Source organism: Clupea harengus, chromosome 26 (genome assembly GCF_900700415.2).
Source record: "Clupea harengus chromosome 26, Ch_v2.0.2, whole genome shotgun sequence".
In the NCBI taxonomy this organism is placed as follows: domain Eukaryota; kingdom Metazoa; phylum Chordata; class Actinopteri; order Clupeiformes; family Clupeidae; genus Clupea; species Clupea harengus.
The window spans coordinates 7,666,203-7,683,274 of NC_045177.1; the positions used below are offsets into that span (position 1 = coordinate 7,666,203).

Sequence of the window (17,072 nt, forward strand, 5' to 3'; positions counted from 1 at the left end):
GTTAGCACCATAAGAGAGTCAACACTTCCATGTGGAAACTCCTCAATTTCTCTCAATTTGTTATGGCTATGAGCTTCATAGCAGACTTCAGTTTAAGCATTTCCAAACCCCTCTGAGGTGTAAGTCCTACTAGATGAAGCTAGGTATTAGCATTGACATGCCAGACGTGCTATCATGTGCTCACCTTCTCTAGCAGCTGTATGACCTGCTCTCCGTTCTCGGGCTGCCGTTGTTAATGACGTGATAACGACCCCCGCAGAGCCCTATCACCTCCCTGAGGCCCTGGTCCTCCTTTGGCCAGGTATTCCTCCTCCGAGCGTCCCAGCAGGTAGTCCCCGCAGGTGAGCACGACCAGAGCATGCTGCAGTGCCCCGCGCCCGAACACCTCCTCGATCTGCTGAGGCACACGCCGCTCTATCTCCGTAAACTGGTTCACGGGTATCAGTAATAGGAAGGCGTGAGGGTCCCGGGGTGGCCAGAGATAATGCCTGTTTGGTCTCCTTTTGGACGCTCGACTCCAGGTGATCCCCAGACCAGTACCAGCGCGGGGTCTCCACCAGCACGAGCCGGCGGGAGTGGGGAGGGGCCCCGGCGAAGGTGGCAGGTGCGGCTGGAGGGGGAGGAGGCCAGCGCGGAGCTCTTCTGGCCCAGAAGGGTGTCTGCTGTCAGGGTCTTGCCGCAGTCGATGGTGCCCAACAGGATCAGCCTGAGTTCCGCAGAGCCCGGGAGAGCTCCTTTCCACTCCTCACCCATATCTACTGGGAGAAAACAGATAGAGGGACATATGGATTAATGGACAGACTGAATGGTAATCAGTCGTTGAGAGTTGCATTGCAGACATCCACCAGTCTCAAAAAGTACTGAAAAGTGAGATGGTTTGTTTATATGCTTAACAATAATAGGTTAATATCTTCAAATGAAAATGTGACGAGGCAACATTCTCTCGAAGGCACATCTATAATCCCCCAAACTATTTGAAGATCAGTGAGGCACCTTGACACAAATTGCTCAGGTATTCTTATACGATACGAAATGGTAAATGTTGAATTACTTGGTCTGTCTGTAATTACAGGACAATATGGACCAAAGGGGTGTGACAGCAGATCCTCGGTTGAGTGAACTGGCCCTCCTTTCAAAAGGAAGAACAGTCAATATGTACCACTCATCGTGCCCATGACAACTGCAAACAGCTCACCCATATAAGCTTACAAATAACACTGAAAAATGTCAGTCCACATAGAGTGTCATTGTTCTTTGCGAGGTTCAGTCTAAATATGTGAAGAGGGGACACAGTGTGCATCATACCAAAAGGTCTCAACAGAATCAAATGTATTTGAGTTTATCTGTCTATCAGGGCGTGAGAAACTTCAATTACTTGTGCATGTTCCAGCTCGTCTATGTGTCGCTTCCATTTGCTTTCTCACACTCCTTCAGGTCAGTGACCTTGCTAGTCTAGTTTAGCTGCATTCTACAGTGTGTGGGCACACACAGTCATGCATGTGTGTGTGTGTGTGTGTGTGTGTGTGTGTGTGTGTATGAGGGAGCACCATTCACCAAAAATGCACTCACCTGAACCCTCAAGTTATCAGTAAGATGTCTCATATATAAGGGATTTATCCAGTCAGGATAACAGACTAATGTGTAAAAACATGATGCACTTTGAATATTGTAATTAATATTACCCAACATCCAGAGAGATATAATGGATTTGTTTAAAAATCATTTCTGCTTCCTCCAGGAAGTTGAGATGAGATTAAATAAGCAGTGCAGGTTTTCTTGAGTAACCCGTCAGCACAGACGCTTCACTTGGAACAACTGTTGACACAGATACTCCTAATTGATCTCTTTAAACCCGTTTAAAACAGCCATCTCTCACCACATAGTTTGTCTCGCACGTCTCCTAACGAACTAGGGCTTATACCACATACTCACTGAAGAATTTGAACCCTTATTTACAACTCATAAAAACCCTACTTCCCCTTAACAAGTGAACAAACTTTAGGATAAACCACAGCAGCATCAAACAGCATCCACTGAAACAGGTCATTGGTCTGTGGCAGGCCCATCCAGCCTCCTCTTACCTGTGCCTGTTGAAACGGTCTCTGCTCGGGCCCGCACTGTAGTCCTCGGAGTGATCTTGTCTGACCCGATTGGTTAACGTGATGAATCCTCCGCAGTCTCGTCTCGTAGCACAGCTGTCTACTGCTGAACCTCAGGCTTCCTCTTCAGACTGAATGAGCATTCTCACGTGTCAGAGACCCAACAGGTTCAATCTCCACCCTCTTACTTTCACTTGCACACACACACACACACACACACACACACACCCACTTAAAGGAGGCCCTGCCTTTTGTGTTCAGAGGTGGGAGGACATTCCGCACCAGGGTGGAGGGAGAACAAGCATCACACCTTAGTCACCGCATCCCAAAATGTGTCCACACCCGTGACCAACTCACCTGTCAGGCAGCCGGTGGTGCGCAGAAACATCACGCTACTCACCGGCCAGACATCTGCCATCCCTATTCAGCGCTACACGTGTGAAACCCCAGAGGGGTTGAGAGATGTGTATCTGTACAACACACGTAGTGTGCTAGTATCACATGTTTACTGCTTGTTAGGCTTGTAATGGTAACTATGGCAACTTTGATCTGGTGGCTTTGTGATTTTACAGCCCTTAGGGACATTTCCATGTGAAATAAAGCGGGGTGGGGACCTCAACGTTTTTGATGAGGCCCCATTTCAGATTTCAGATTAAATTACAGACAACCCTCAAGATTCAGACACCCACAAAAGTTTGTTTTACAGCAGGAAGACAAATATTAGTTGGATATATTGAAATTCAAATCTTTGGGAAAAAACTAGATCCGTCACAGTGTGTTTTTTTCCATTGTTGAGGGGCTGTATCTGACACAAATCCCTATGAAATGTGTCAAACTGCATATCGGTCCCCATAAGCAAAATGACAGATATACAACATTTATAAGTAGCTTTATAATACCCTTTAGGAAACTTGCTCTGTAAATTAGGAGAAAATTGTAAATTACCCCCCTACCCATCAGTAAAAGTGTCTGTAACTTAATCAATAATCCCCCCATGGCTCTAATATTTGAGATTTCACCATCATATTGATCATCTTCCCCCACAAAACAATAAAATAGAATAAATACATAAATAAATACACATTTTGAGGTGGGAACTCCTGGTTGATTTGACATGGAATGTCCCAATAGGTCTTCTTAAGAAGCTGAAGTTACCAGATCCAGTGGCCATCATGCATGAATATACTCCAGAGATACATAGCGTTCAAAGAATATATAGTTAGCATTTGCCCCGCCCACAAGTGGTTGCGGTGACACCCTCTGGCTCAAGCTTGGAGTGTGGGCACGGTCTCTGGTCTAGATCTAATTACATACTAGAAGATGATCCTTTCAGGAAGAAAGGGACCAAGATAACTATAGCACTAAAAAGTAGACTAAGTATATGGATAAAGGGCCTTTCACAATAGTACCTTTGCTGAATGAGGAGGTGAAACTAGCTCCGCCTTTACAGGAAATACCATGACAACCACAAACATCTCATTGACAAATACTACCAAACAACTGTAAAGAGCTTACCATAAAGCTAAAATCACAAACCACACAAAAAAAAAAGTACAAGACAAACACAAAAAAGTTAAAACAATTCACTAAAATATCTTTAATTGTAAATATAACAAATGAAAATGAAGGAAACGAGTCACAAATGTTAAAAATGGGGGCGTGGTTAAAACTAGAAGTGTCCGTGTCCATATGTCCAGTGCAAAACTGTGCAATGCTTCAAGTCCTTTCCCTTATTTAAAATGTTAAAATAAAGAAAGAAAGTGTGTTGCTTGATCCATCCAACAGTCCTCCCGTACTGTAACTTCCATCAGTGGCAGTATGGGTATACTGGCAGTAGAACTCCCAGTGGCCTTGGCCCTCACAAGCCGGGCATCACATAGGCGATGTTGTCCAGAGTCTTGGACTGAAAACACAAGAGAGGAGGGAGAACGTTCAGATTGAACATCTGACAGACACTGTACAATCTATAGTGGTTTGACACAAAAAGGATAGATAAGTGTTTAAAACAGGCTTTTTTTGTTTTAAGAAGGCTGAACACCCAAAGCACAAATATTTTTTTCAGCCCTGACTAAATGCCTTTTGGGACAGGTAGACATAATCAGTTGGACATGGTTATATATGCAGGTAAGGGACACTCACAGTACAGACTGCAAATTAATATGATACCTCTTCAGAGTTGCATTGCCGTAAATAAAGTGTTGACTCAAAAAACACATTGTTTTGATTTCTGAATCCAAACTGAGGCACCGATATTGAACGTTTTAAAATATTTACTCTATCCATAATTATTTTCCCAACCTCAACAAAAAACTTCCATATTTAATTACCATCCTCACTCACTCACCGCCTGTCAGTGGCTGAAAAAAGCTGTTTACTTTGACACGGATGCACGCCCCATGAGATTACATTGTATAGCTGTTTTGCGGTTGCATTCTAACTTCAATACTGAACCAATTTTGATTGTTAATTGTCCTTAGTATAAGCTTGGACTCAAAAACATCTTAAAATAGTTTCCCTTTAACTTCTTTTTTAAAAAAAATGTTGTGGGCTTTTTTGCCTTTAAATCGATAGTGCAGTGAAGAGTGGGACAAGAAATGAGAGGGAGAAGAGGTGGGGAGTGGACAGAAGAAACGACATTGAGCCGGATTCAAGCCCGTATGTGTTTGGGGCTACTGCTTGCGCCACAGTGCCCCCCTCCCTTTAACTTCTAATAAACATTGTTCACCCGAGCAGCAGCCTCTGAGCTGTGGGGGCAGCATCCCTGTGCTTCGCCCGATGGGAGGAGAGAGTCTGAGTGTGACAGATGTTCTGTGACTCACCAGTATGTGCTGCGGACAGCCGTTGAGCTCCGGGACTTGGGTGGTGAGACAGGCTAGAGGGCCCAGGGCGCACAGCATGGCATCCAGCAGCACAGACAGACTGCCTGAGACGGTCACCATGCCCTGCAGAGAGAGAGAGAGAGAGAGAGAGAGAGAGAGAGGGGGGTTTAGACACCACAAGAGTGGAGGCAAGAAAGGGGAACGTAGATTTAAAAAAAAAAAAAAAAAACATAAATAAATACATTTTATATATTTTTTTAGCTTTAGGTAAGGCCATAAAAAGTCAGTCTTAATTGTAAGATTCTTACAAAAGGTCCCACGGGAGGAACATCACCTCTGAACCTCATGACGAAACCCAAACCTCAATGGAGCGTTCACTGAATGCACTCACCTCAGTTTCCTGCAGTCGGCAGCCAATCAGTGACAGCGACTCTCCCAGCAGCTGCAGGTGGGCGGCGGCATCGATGGGGTCCACCTCCGGAACCCTGACTGGAGAGGGGGAAGGCTCCGCCTCCGCAGACATCCCATTGGCCTGTAGGGGCTCCGGTCGACTCTCCACCCTCTTCACGGCTGCAGAAGGCGAAGGGAGAGTTGGGTGAGAGGGTTGGCATGTGGCGGAGATTAAGATTACGATTACGATTACGCAGACCAACCCCAAACACTAACACTTCTATGGAACATCTTCAAACTCACCCTACTGAACATCTCAACCTACTGAACATCTCAACCTACTGAGGGCCCAACTAATTAACCTCCATGGGAAAGGATCCTCTACAATGATTAACCCTTAATTGCACGGCCCAAGATCATGGTGCTCAATTCTGCATCGCTGTTCAAATGTTCTAAAGGACACAGTAATAAAAATAACCATGACAATAACAGCCACAGGCCATCGTTTTACCACATGATGTCAGTGTCCATCACACCTCCTCACAGATCCCTGTGTGAGGCTCTTAAAATGACATAAAGTTCCGTCTCTGACAAGAGACTAGGATGTTCTAGAACAGGGCTAACGATAACCTGAAAAACAGCCGTCAGCACAATATCCCCCCCGCCTCAGCAGGTGACCGCCCATGTAACTGATCTACAGAGCAGTGGTAATATAAATCACCCGGGGCTTTCTTTAACTTTTTGCCTTCAAATATTTACTTCTGCCTACTTCTGTCCGTGTATTCAGACAGTGTGGAAGGATATTTTAAAGGTGCAGTCCACGATTTGTCAGATGAGCAGTTAGAGTTTCTTTCAGCAGTACGGAAAGGAGGGGTGTAATTTGATCGTTCAAATATCTCAAATGTCAACAATCTTTTGCGAAACCGAAATGTGGACTGCATTTTTAACTCAAAAAAAGGGAAATAAAAAAATGTATTTCGTTCCCCAGAAATCAGACACCAGGAATTCCCAATGGTTCGGCAAGGCTAGGGAACCTACGATCATTCTGATTTGTGCATCACACGGCAACCAGCTGGCAGAGAGCATTGAGAGGCACACGCAGGCTCTGAGGCACACACATGCAGGCTCTGAGGAACACACACACACAGGCTCTGAGGCACACACACACACAGGCTCTGAGGCACACACATGCAGGCTCTGAGGAACACACACACACAGGCTCTGAGGCACACACACACACAGGCTCTGAGACACACACACACAGGCTCTGAGGCACACACACACACAGGCTCTGAGGCACACACACACACAGGCTCTGAGGCACACACACACACAGGCTCTGAGGCACACACACACACAGGCTCTGAGGCACACACACACACAGGCTCTGAGGCACACACACACACAGGCTCTGAGGCTCACACACACACAGACTCGCACCTTTGGGCTTGTCTGCTTTAGCTGCATTAGAGCTGGACTGGGGGGCAGATTTGCCCGTCTTCATCTGCTGCTTGTGCTGCAGGTACTGCGCCCGCTCCTTCCACACCTGCAGAGAGAGAGAGGGGGAGAGGGAGGGAGACGGAGAGAGAGATAGGGAGAGAGAGAGGGAGGGAGAGGGAGACAAGGACGGGAGTGGAAGGAGAGAGTGTTTATGGTTTAGGTTTATGTGCAATCAGACATTAACCTCATTACTCTTATCCCAGGCAGCACAAAGCTACTAAAACTATTCAGTTGTAAACCTACATACCTACACCTTCCTAACACAGATAACAGACTAATTATGTTATTTGCAATGTCAGAGTAAGTGATAACAAACTTTATGCATATAGCACCTATTAGGTGGTAGCCTGTGTTGTTTCATTGCGAATCCTAATAATGGTCCCGCATAGAGAGAATGGAAAACTGTCACGTCATGATAAGAGATTCAAGCATGTAATGGTTTTTAAGAAACTGTTAATCTGATTAATCATTTATAGTAATATTGTTACTGTTAGCATGGTGCATGAAACACAGTACAGTAGTGTGTGTATGTATGTATGTATGACATTTAATCTGTGGAGAAAGAGTATGCCCAAGTGTGTCAACAGCAAGGATGTGTCTATGAGTGTAACACTCTGTGTGTGTGTGTGTGTGTGTGTGTGTGTGTGTGTGTGTGCACACGCACTCACTTCTTTGTCTCCCTCTGGTAGCTGCTTCCATGCATCTGCTAACTTTTTACTCAACTCGCCAAAATCTGCAGGAGACAAAAACCAGTCAAACTGTTACTAATGTATCTATAGATATGAACCCAGTCAATGTCACAATATAAATCAGAAACCAGTTGAGCCAGGATTGGTCAGCACTGTGTTAGCAGGAGTTTGACAGGGCAAGTGAACAAGCCAGGACACAGCCACTGTTAGACATACCTTTCACAGTCACTTTACCCAACTGTTGAAAATATGAAGCTGATGCTAAAGGCCTTGAACTTGGATAGTGATGACATTTGAAATCAACTGCTCCTCACCTTGTTAACAAAGTCAAAGTCAAGTGTCAACCTCACGGTCAGCTTACTTATCAGCGAATCTGCTATGTTTCGCGCGGGGCAGGTAGTTCCGCTTATATTCAGGATCTGATAATAGTCTTGATCAGCTGGTCAGATCACCCGCATCCCAAGGCAAAGATGACTCATGGTGGCAACCAACCCCCTTATGTCTATGATAAGCAATGGAACGTCCTGCAGCTACGTGCTAAAGGCGAGGCAGACAGACTGGGCTTTGTTATAATGAGGTTGTACAGGTTATATGGAGAGTAGTGAGTTACACAATAAATCGTTCTAGTTTGCATCCGTCACCTGGTGTTAGCAGCAGGTGTAGGACTGAAAGGATCCAGGTTGGGGAGGATGCAAACTCAATTCAATTCAATTTAATTGATATAGCGCCATAACAATACAATTGTCTCAAGGCGCTTTACAGAGCCCAGAGCCTGGACCCCCTCAGTGCAAGCACACTCATCACTCCCAGGTTAGTAAAAGGTTCTGGGTGAATGACCCGGGTGACTCAGGACTCAGGTGACTGGCTTATTACCCTGCAGACTGCACATGCGATGTTCATTCAGATCCACAGAACGTCTCTGGAGCCTGTCAGACTCTCCCTGGAGCTTATCAGTGCTCTGCATGCAAACAGGAGTCGGAGAAGAGAGATGGGAAACTAAAAACTAAATCATCTCAGCTCCAACTTGACAATGGCAAACTCTAGACAGACATAAAGAAGCAAATTTGACGAGGCGCCGCCGTCTTTCAAATCAGCCGTGTGGGAACATTTTGGATTCAGTGTTCAATGTGATGACAAGGGTAAGAAGACCATAAACAAACAAAGTAGAGTATGCAAGCATGTGCTTTACCACTGTTGGCTACCCAAGTGGAGACGGTCTCATTTACGGCCGTGTCCCAGGTGGATCAGGGAGAGTCCGCTCGTTAACTAAAACACAACCTCCTCTCGCTGTTGCCCTCCCAACAGCAATTTGCGACAAATAACAAGAAACTAGAAGTCGGAGAGCGCAGACCTCCTCCAAGGCCAATGCCTTATCTTGCAACGTCAGCGAAAATGAAACTAAATTCGTGGAGCCGCCCCGTGAGTCAGATCTGCCCCATCTTTCCACCAAGCTTCATGGAATTCAAGCGAGTAGTTTTGAACAGATGAACGATTGTACAGAATCACTAACAAAACAAACCCCTCCGAAAACACAACCTCCTTGGCTTAGGTAATAACAAAAGCAGTGGGAGTATTCATAGCCAAAGTTCCCCTATTCGGTAGTGATGTCACCTTCTTTTCCTTTTCCTAAATATTAAGATACTGGAAACCGTATTGTTACCGTGGCCCAAAAACCCTGATACATACCGAACCGTGGACCCACTGTTCAGTTGCATCCCTAGTTCCCACCCATGTTAGTCTCCAGACATGTAGTGCTAAGATTGGGAAATACATCTAGCTCCATGACAAGTTAAGTGCTCACCTAAGCCTGGTTGCTCGATGTTGATACTGGCTCTGTATTCCTTGCAGAATATCTGGTATGCTGTCATACCAGATGACTTCCTTTTTGTCTGTCAAATTGAGTGGGAAGAAAGGAAAATATCAGTCCATTGCTTTGCCTTCTCACGTACCGACTGAAGAATACACGTCACGTGTTAGTCCGGGACCACAGTGAACATACTCAACAGTCCGTGATCAAGTTCAAAACCCAACTGAGGCTGGGGGTACTGAGTAAAAGCTGACCTTTTCTTTATCCGATTTGTCCCGACCCTTCTCGTCTTTCTTCTTCTTCTTGTCGCTCGGGCGGTGGTTCGCCGACTCCGAGGACGCCTTCCCAAAAGCCCCGTATCCTCCGCTGCCATTGGCTATGCTGGAGGAGTGAGAGCTGCCTCCTACGAAGAGAGATGACTGGATCAACAGATGTAAAACAATCAATGAAGACAATTAACTATTTAAATGAGATACAAATGATGTAGATAAGACAAAGGGGGTCAAGCCTGCCCGCTTCTTCACCTTTTGACCCCTTCTTGACCCCTTTCAGGCAGTGCTTTTTCTCCCTCTCCCTCTCCTTCTTCTTTTTGCTCTTCTTGCTCTTCTTGGCTTTCTTGGCCAGCTGGGCGTAGGAGTCGTCGATGACCAGCTCGCCGGCCTCTAGCTCATCGGCCGAGGAGGAGCTGTCACCCATGAGCCCCATCGGTCCATCATAGTGTCCTGACGTGGAGAAAGAGAAACGATGGTATGAGTGGAACCGTGCTGGACCACAAAGGCACATTACTGTCACATGTACGTGCTAATAAACAAGTAGAGCACGTCATGAAAGTCACACATGATGACCCCTATCCACAGTCCAACAATAAATTCAGCATTCTCACATAAAAAAACAACAAAAAAACAACATATTAACTTGCCATAGACCTGAGCCTGAAATAGGTCATCAAGGTAATGAATACCTCAGCCCTGTACAGTACTGGGTCATGAAAAAAAAGAAACAGGGCTGTAACACAGAACACGGGGGTTTGTCACGTCCTAGCTCGGCTGTACACAAACAACACTCTCTCTCACAGGGCACGTATTTAAAGAGATCACTTTCTCAGACAAACACACAATCTATACACAGACTTTGCCCAATGGTAGGTATTATTTATGATTAATTAATAAACCACTAAAGATACCAGGAGATCACACCATGTACCGCAGTCATTTTATACAACAACTAGAGAGAAAAGGCACATATTATCTACCGGTTAAGCAACAGTAAGGAGTTTTGGTCACAAACTGGCAATCGGTAAACAGCATGCAAAAACATTAACAGTAGCACACTTGGCCACAGAACTGCATAGTGCACAGCCTATGTGGCTAGCTGGAAAGACAGGTGTGTTTATCTGTGCTTCACATGAACATATGCCTTGAAAATGTATCTGAAGATGATACCAACACTAGTTGCTTATAAAAACATGCTTACAAATTGCTGCACACTGTCTCTTTAAGACAAGCAGTCAAATTGTGTGAACAGCTTTAACGTCCACATTACTTCTAACATATACAAAATGATCAGTACAATCACTGCGCAGCTCTAGCCACTGCACAGGAGTTTGCTGCAGCAAATCTGTATCCTCCTGACAACCATCATCTTCATCATCATCATTATTATTATTATTATCCTCTCTCTCTCACCTTCCAGCTCAACCTCTGTCCCCACCACAGGCAAAGGTTCCCTGACCGGTGGAGGCTTCTTCTTGGGGGGTCTGGGCCTGGGGGGGGCCGTGTCCCACCCCTCCCGCTGTTTGCGCTGGGTGGTGTGATGCGCGTGCGCGGGGTAGGAGGGCTTCTTGTAGTGCTGCTGGTGGGGGGGGCTGGGGGCCGAGCCGGTGGCCAGCGGGGAAGTGATGGCCTGCAGCAGGTCCATGGCCGTCTCGGTCGAGTGCGGGTCGGAGGCGAAGGAGGAGGAGTGGGCAAGGGAGGGTCTCCCCTCGGAGATCGTTTTCTTCTTTTTCTTCTTATGGTGGAGGGACTGGCCATGGCCCCTGTCTGCAAATAGCAAACCAGAGAAAAATGAGTCAAAAAAAAAAAAGGTCAAAACAAAGGAAAAGCCAGTGACGCTTTTCTTTTCATTTTCAATTTCACCTTTGTGAAAGTGCACTTCCTCGTGTGTCCTCTTCTTCTTCTTGTGAAGGTCGCCTCCTGTGGAGAAGGGATCGGAGTCCTGTAGAAAAGATCAATGCAATGCAAACGATCCATACGTTATCAAAACAAGTAAAGTAAGTGTGAGGGGAATGGCAAAAAAAATGTGGCTTTCCATTCTTTTTGCCTTACACGTCGTTTCTTGGAGGTCTTGCGCACTTGGGCATCTATCTCCTCCTCCTCCCTCAGGAGATCTTTGTAGGATCTCCTCTTCTCTCTCTGACTGCGGCCGGCCACCAGACCCACCTCTCCCTCCATTTCTGTGTAGGAAATATCAAGACATTCAGGGTATTAGCAGTGAGTTAAAAAAGCATAAATGAAGTAAATTAACAAGTATGGAATAGAGTATATTTTCATCTGACAGGTAATCTTTTTTCCCACATGAGGTCACCGCAGGAATTAATTTAAGAGTTAGGATATGACGTGCTACAGGCGGCGTGCTATTGTTATTGAGCGGTGTTTACATTCTCACTCAAGCACGAGTGGTCTCTTGCAAAACAACAGACAATCTTTACAATAGCAGCATAGCGAATAAGAGAATATCTGTAAAGCAAGCGCATAATACATGTTACGCACACCACGCTCTCGAGTTCTAACCAATGTTTCTTGGTATCCTTATAGCTCAAGTTATAGAAGTTGTAGAATTTACCGCGCTAACATTAGCTGGCTAGCGTCACTTAAGTGAAAGCTAAAACAGTGTGCAAAGTTACCGGTCTATATGACACACAGCCATGCCCATCAGTTGCTAGTTGCAGCGACAGCCGTCATGTACTGTATCTGAACACGGGTATACAGATGGAAACGTTACATCGAATTGGCTAGCCAGCGCCAATAAATGAAATAAACAACATTAGAGATGCTAGCTAGCTAGCAAGCTAACCTTAATTGTGGATATATGTCAGTACTCCGTTGTAACTATCGTTAACACCATAAACAAGGCCTTGCATTTTTCACTTGTCCGAAACGCTGCGGTTGGATAGTAAAAAAAAAAACACCGTAAAAAAACAGATAACTGTCCAACTAATGATGCGCTATTTGACAAACTAACGTTTTCTAACTTCATAAAGTTAGGTTCTTGAGAGGGTCTCCCTGGCTGGCTAATGAGTAGAATAGCTACACTAGCTAGCTACATTGCACACGTTCTCCAGGTATGGGCCAATCTGCAGAACTAAATACACTTCTCAAGCACTTCATGAAACAAGCACTGCAAATATTATTCTACTCTAAAATATTCAGGAAACATGCGTGTTGATTCATTGATTTGTTACCTATATGACCAAATTTAAGCGCCGCTCGCCGCCATCTTACAACTTATTAACACAGCTCAACAATAGAAGAAAAAAATGTGCTTTGAGTGCAAACTTAGGCACTGCCCCTAGCGGTTAGGATAAGTACAACTAAAGTCCTGTACAACGGTACTAGAACACATCCTTCGTCGACCTTTTACCAGAGAATGGAATTGTCAGAAGACATCCTTCTCCGACCTATTAGACTACCAGAAAATGGAAAACTGCTTAATTATTCAGATTAGGTTAACGTCACCATAAATTTAGAGCTATATGCGTTCCTAAGAGTTATGCAGCATGCTCAAGTGATCACATTAACTTCATGCAGAATAGCCCTACAATCTGAGAGCATTAGACCAGTCACCCCAGATAGCAAAAAGACACTGGGACTGATCTGGACTGCACCTATCATCAGTGGCGGATAGGAAGTCTATGGGCAACATGGGCATCTTACCTGAGCGGCACAGGGCGCCTGCCCGCACACATTTTTTTTAATAGTGAAATTTGCGCAATCAGTTTTCTATTGCTCATTTGCACATATAACTTCTCTGATATCATGTCAGCATGTGAGTCAAATTAACCTTGTCTGAGTGGGTGCCCTGGTTCTGGTTTATGAACTAGGGAGGCTGCCGCCTCTCACGCAGAGGTAGTCTAGAAGATGGGGAGGGGTGTGGGGTAGGTTGACTTCAGGTCTCTCCATTGGATGCCGGAGGGGGCTTCGCCCAGGGCACCATACAAACAACAACCGCCACTGCCGATCATAACATCTAGTCCAGATCCGCCAAATGGACCAGTTCCTTAGTCCAAACACATATCCTGTAGTGGTACGCAGGTCTGCAAAACTGATCTATCTTGGTGCTTCTACATTGAGTCTGTCATAAGCCTGTATTCCCTATTAATATTAGGCCTATCTCTTCACTGGGTCATCAGTGGGTGGCAGGACTAGGCCCCTAGCGGAGGATCTTTCAGTAATAGATCAGGATATGTGGGTGGAGAGATATCGGAGCTGTAAATGCAGCATAGAAATGCAATTAAGCGGGGCCAGGGGCAATGATGCAAATGATGGCCCATCAATATCACAAACACAAGTTGACCCTAACCCTATGGAAGCCCGTTTATAAAACTTGAAAAGAAAATGATGTCACATTATGACATAGGCCTACTATCTCATGACTTAGTATCTCATAATTACGACTTACTATCTCATCATTTTGACTTGCCATCTCATAATTATGATTTAGAATCTCATAATTATGATCTCAGCACAATATATCTCATAATTATGATTTATGATCTCATAATAATGACTTGCTAGCTCATAATTATGATTTGTGATCTCATAGGTCTTATCTCATAATAATGACTTAGTATCTCATAATTATGACTTGCTATCTCATAATATTGCGATCCTCATCTCACAGGCTACAGCAGCAAAAGACACAGGCTTCCTGTGAGGAGTGCAGTCTCTTGCAGTGCAATGAAAGCCGTCACCTCTGCCATATCAGTGTTGTTCTTCCTGCGCCACAGTTTCTATAGCTAAAAATCCCCACCAGTGTGCGTTTGCTTAGAACAACCCCACACAATTCAGCCAGTCAAGCAAGGATTGTATCATTAGTAAAACCACATTTGAAATATTCCTCAATGTGGTCACAATCCATTTGCCTACCTCTGGCTTATGTTTTTTAAATAAAAATTGAAAATGAAAAGTTGGTTGATTAATAACGGGCTTCCAGTTTCCATACAAGTGTCATTTGGAAGAGAAAAAAACACGTGCATAAAGCTGTTTATCTCTATGGTTTATATCGGCATATGGCCAGAGGAACGTAATCAGTTCAAATACAAATCCTGCCGTAGCTTATGTTTCTCAGTAAGTGATTTAGAATGGATTCAAGTCTAATGGGTTAAGAAATCTGATCCACGATTTCAAAACCGAATGAACTCCCATCTCACAATAGAGCAGTTGATGAGTCATGTTTAAACCACGGTGGTATTCATTTCACCGATTTCACACAGCACTGTGAGCACAAACTGTTACCGCCCATTTTGCTGAATCACGGTAAGCTCTTAAAGGAATATGCCGAGTGGAACGCCACGTAAATCGAATGGCTATCAGACTGAGCTGCAGTGATCTCAACACCCTATTGCACAGATTTACTTATCTGTAATAAGCATAGTTTTTCCATTCTGAGACAATTCTGAGGATGGTCGGAGAAAATACAAATGTATCCATATTTTGAGAGTTTGTGTACAGCTGTGCAATCTTGAGCATTTTTATGCGTATTTCATTTGGTGTATATGACCATATAATAATAAACATAGCCTATAATTATAAACAAAACAAATAATACAAGTTTGGTACTGTACATACATTGCTATTAGCATAGCCTGTCCAAATAAATATAGGTCTGAAGTGGAGGGAAAGTGCCTTAACTTTGTGTGTATATTACAGTGCATTCAGAAAGTATTCAGACCCCTTTCAATTTTTGTATATTTTGTTATATTGCATTTAAAAAGCACCTAAAGGACCATCAGACTGTGAGGAGGGGGACGATTATCTGGTCTGATGAAACAAAGGTTAAACTTTTTAGCCTCAATTCTAAAGATCATGTCTGGAGGAAACCAGGCAAAGCTCATCACCTGACCTCCCCAATACCATCCCAACAGTGAAGCATGGTGGTGGTAGCATCATGATGTAGGGGTGTTTTTCAGTGGCAGGGTCTGGGTGACTGGTCTGAAAGCTGAACAGAGCCAAGTAAAGAGATCCTGGTCCAGAGAGCTCGGGATATCACACTGAGCTGAAGGTTTACCCTCCAACAGGATAATGGCCCTAAACACACAGAGAAGACAACGCAGGAGTGTCTAGGGACGACTATGGGAATGTCTTTTTGAGTGGCCCAACCAGAGCCCTGACTTGAGCCCTGAAAATAGCGGTGCACCAACAGTCCCCATCCAACCTGACCGAGCTTCAGGGTATCTGCAGAGAAGGGCAGAAAAATCCCCAAATCCAGGTGTGAAAAGCCTGTTGCTTCAAAACCCAAGAAGACAGGTATGACGTGGTACTTCAACTAAGTACTGAGTAAAGGGTCTGATTACTTACCGGTATGTCAATGTGATATTAGTTTTTCCTTGGTAATAAACCTTGCAAACCTTTCTAAAACCCTGTTTTTTCTTTTTTTTCTTTTTTAATAATGGGATATTGAATGTAGATTCAAGAAGGCTGCAACATGACAATGTGAAAAGTGAAGGGGTCTGAATCTAGGTTGTTCTAGGTTTAAACGTTGTCATTGTGCAGAGTACCGGCACAAAGCCAATGAAATGCAGTTAGAGTGAAAAGTCCATGGTTAGGGTGGGATGCATCCTTAAAAATTCTCTGCCCAGGCTGCGTTTTTGGCAAATGTTCTCAATGGTGGACAACTGGGTGCTGGTGTTCAGTTAGTGCGTGCGCGTGTGTGTTTTGGAGAAGGGGGGTGGGGGTGGGTGTTGGAGGGGGCTGTCTGCAAATACTTTTTTCAAACCATGACAGCTGAGCAAACCACACAGCTTCGTGAGAAGGTACAGAGTTCAACGCTCTCCACAAAACACTGCACTGCAGCGTTAACCATTCCCAGCCTTAACACCAGTCAGCATAACAGCGTAACAGTTCTAGCCTTAACACCACTCAGCATAACAGCGTAACAGTTCTAGCCTTAACACCACTCAGCAAAACAGCGTAACAGTTCTAGCCTTAACACCAGTCAGCACAACAGCGTAACAGCTGCTTACAACTACTGAGCCCCATGAGATTTCTTTAAGTCAGGTGGAAAATGGGTGTGATGTGAGAGTGTGATTTGTCTCCCAGAGGACTCTTAAGTCTCACTGCCTACTAAGTAAACGTTTCCGTCAGGACCCTTGTGTTCCCAGTGAACTTTATCTACTCAGTCTGATAACAGTAAAAGTACAATTTTTCCCTTGTCTACTTGTGTACACATTAGTCATGCTTTGGTTTAAAAAAGAAAAAGAAAAAGAACAAGCAACCTCTGTTCATACCACCCCCAGTGTTTGTCCTGAGTCATGGTTTGGATCTGTTCCCCTTCGGTTCCCGCCTCCCTGTTTTCCCTCCCCTCCTTTCGTTCCTTAGGAGGAAAATCTGCCGTGTCATGTTTAGCACTCTGGGCCCTCCCTCTGTTCATCTCTGTGCTGGGTCCTATTGACCAAGTTTAGCACATGCCCCGCTGAGTCAACCTCTGGACTTCCTGTTTTTCTCAGCTGACAGAGGGAGGGACTATATAAAGAACAAGAGAAGGGAACCGA

The 17,072-nt window shown here is 44.7% G+C and overlaps 1 protein-coding gene across 2 annotated transcripts; it reads right to left on the reverse strand.

Moving 5' to 3' along the window:
- Window positions 1-3,672: 3,672 nt before the first annotated feature.
- LOC105910175 (HMG box-containing protein 4-like) lies at window positions 3,673-12,838 on the reverse strand. 2 transcript variants are annotated; one of them, XM_031564053.2, is made up of 12 exons: window positions 12,765-12,838; window positions 11,629-11,756; window positions 11,440-11,518; window positions 10,990-11,343; window positions 9,829-10,026; window positions 9,559-9,707; window positions 9,299-9,386; window positions 7,477-7,541; window positions 6,749-6,854; window positions 5,310-5,488; window positions 4,919-5,041; window positions 3,673-4,002 (listed from the first exon to the last, which is right to left on the reverse strand). In XM_031564053.2, exons 2-12 carry the CDS (start codon window positions 11,752-11,754, stop codon window positions 3,958-3,960), a joined length of 1,512 nt encoding a protein of 503 aa, XP_031419913.1. In that variant the 5' UTR covers window positions 11,755-11,756; window positions 12,765-12,838; the 3' UTR covers window positions 3,673-3,957. The 2 variants fall into 2 exon arrangements, with proteins under 2 accessions (XP_031419913.1, XP_031419914.1); XM_031564054.2 differs by lacking the exon at window positions 12,765-12,838 and adding an exon at window positions 12,377-12,701.
- Window positions 12,839-17,072: the final 4,234 nt, after the last annotated feature.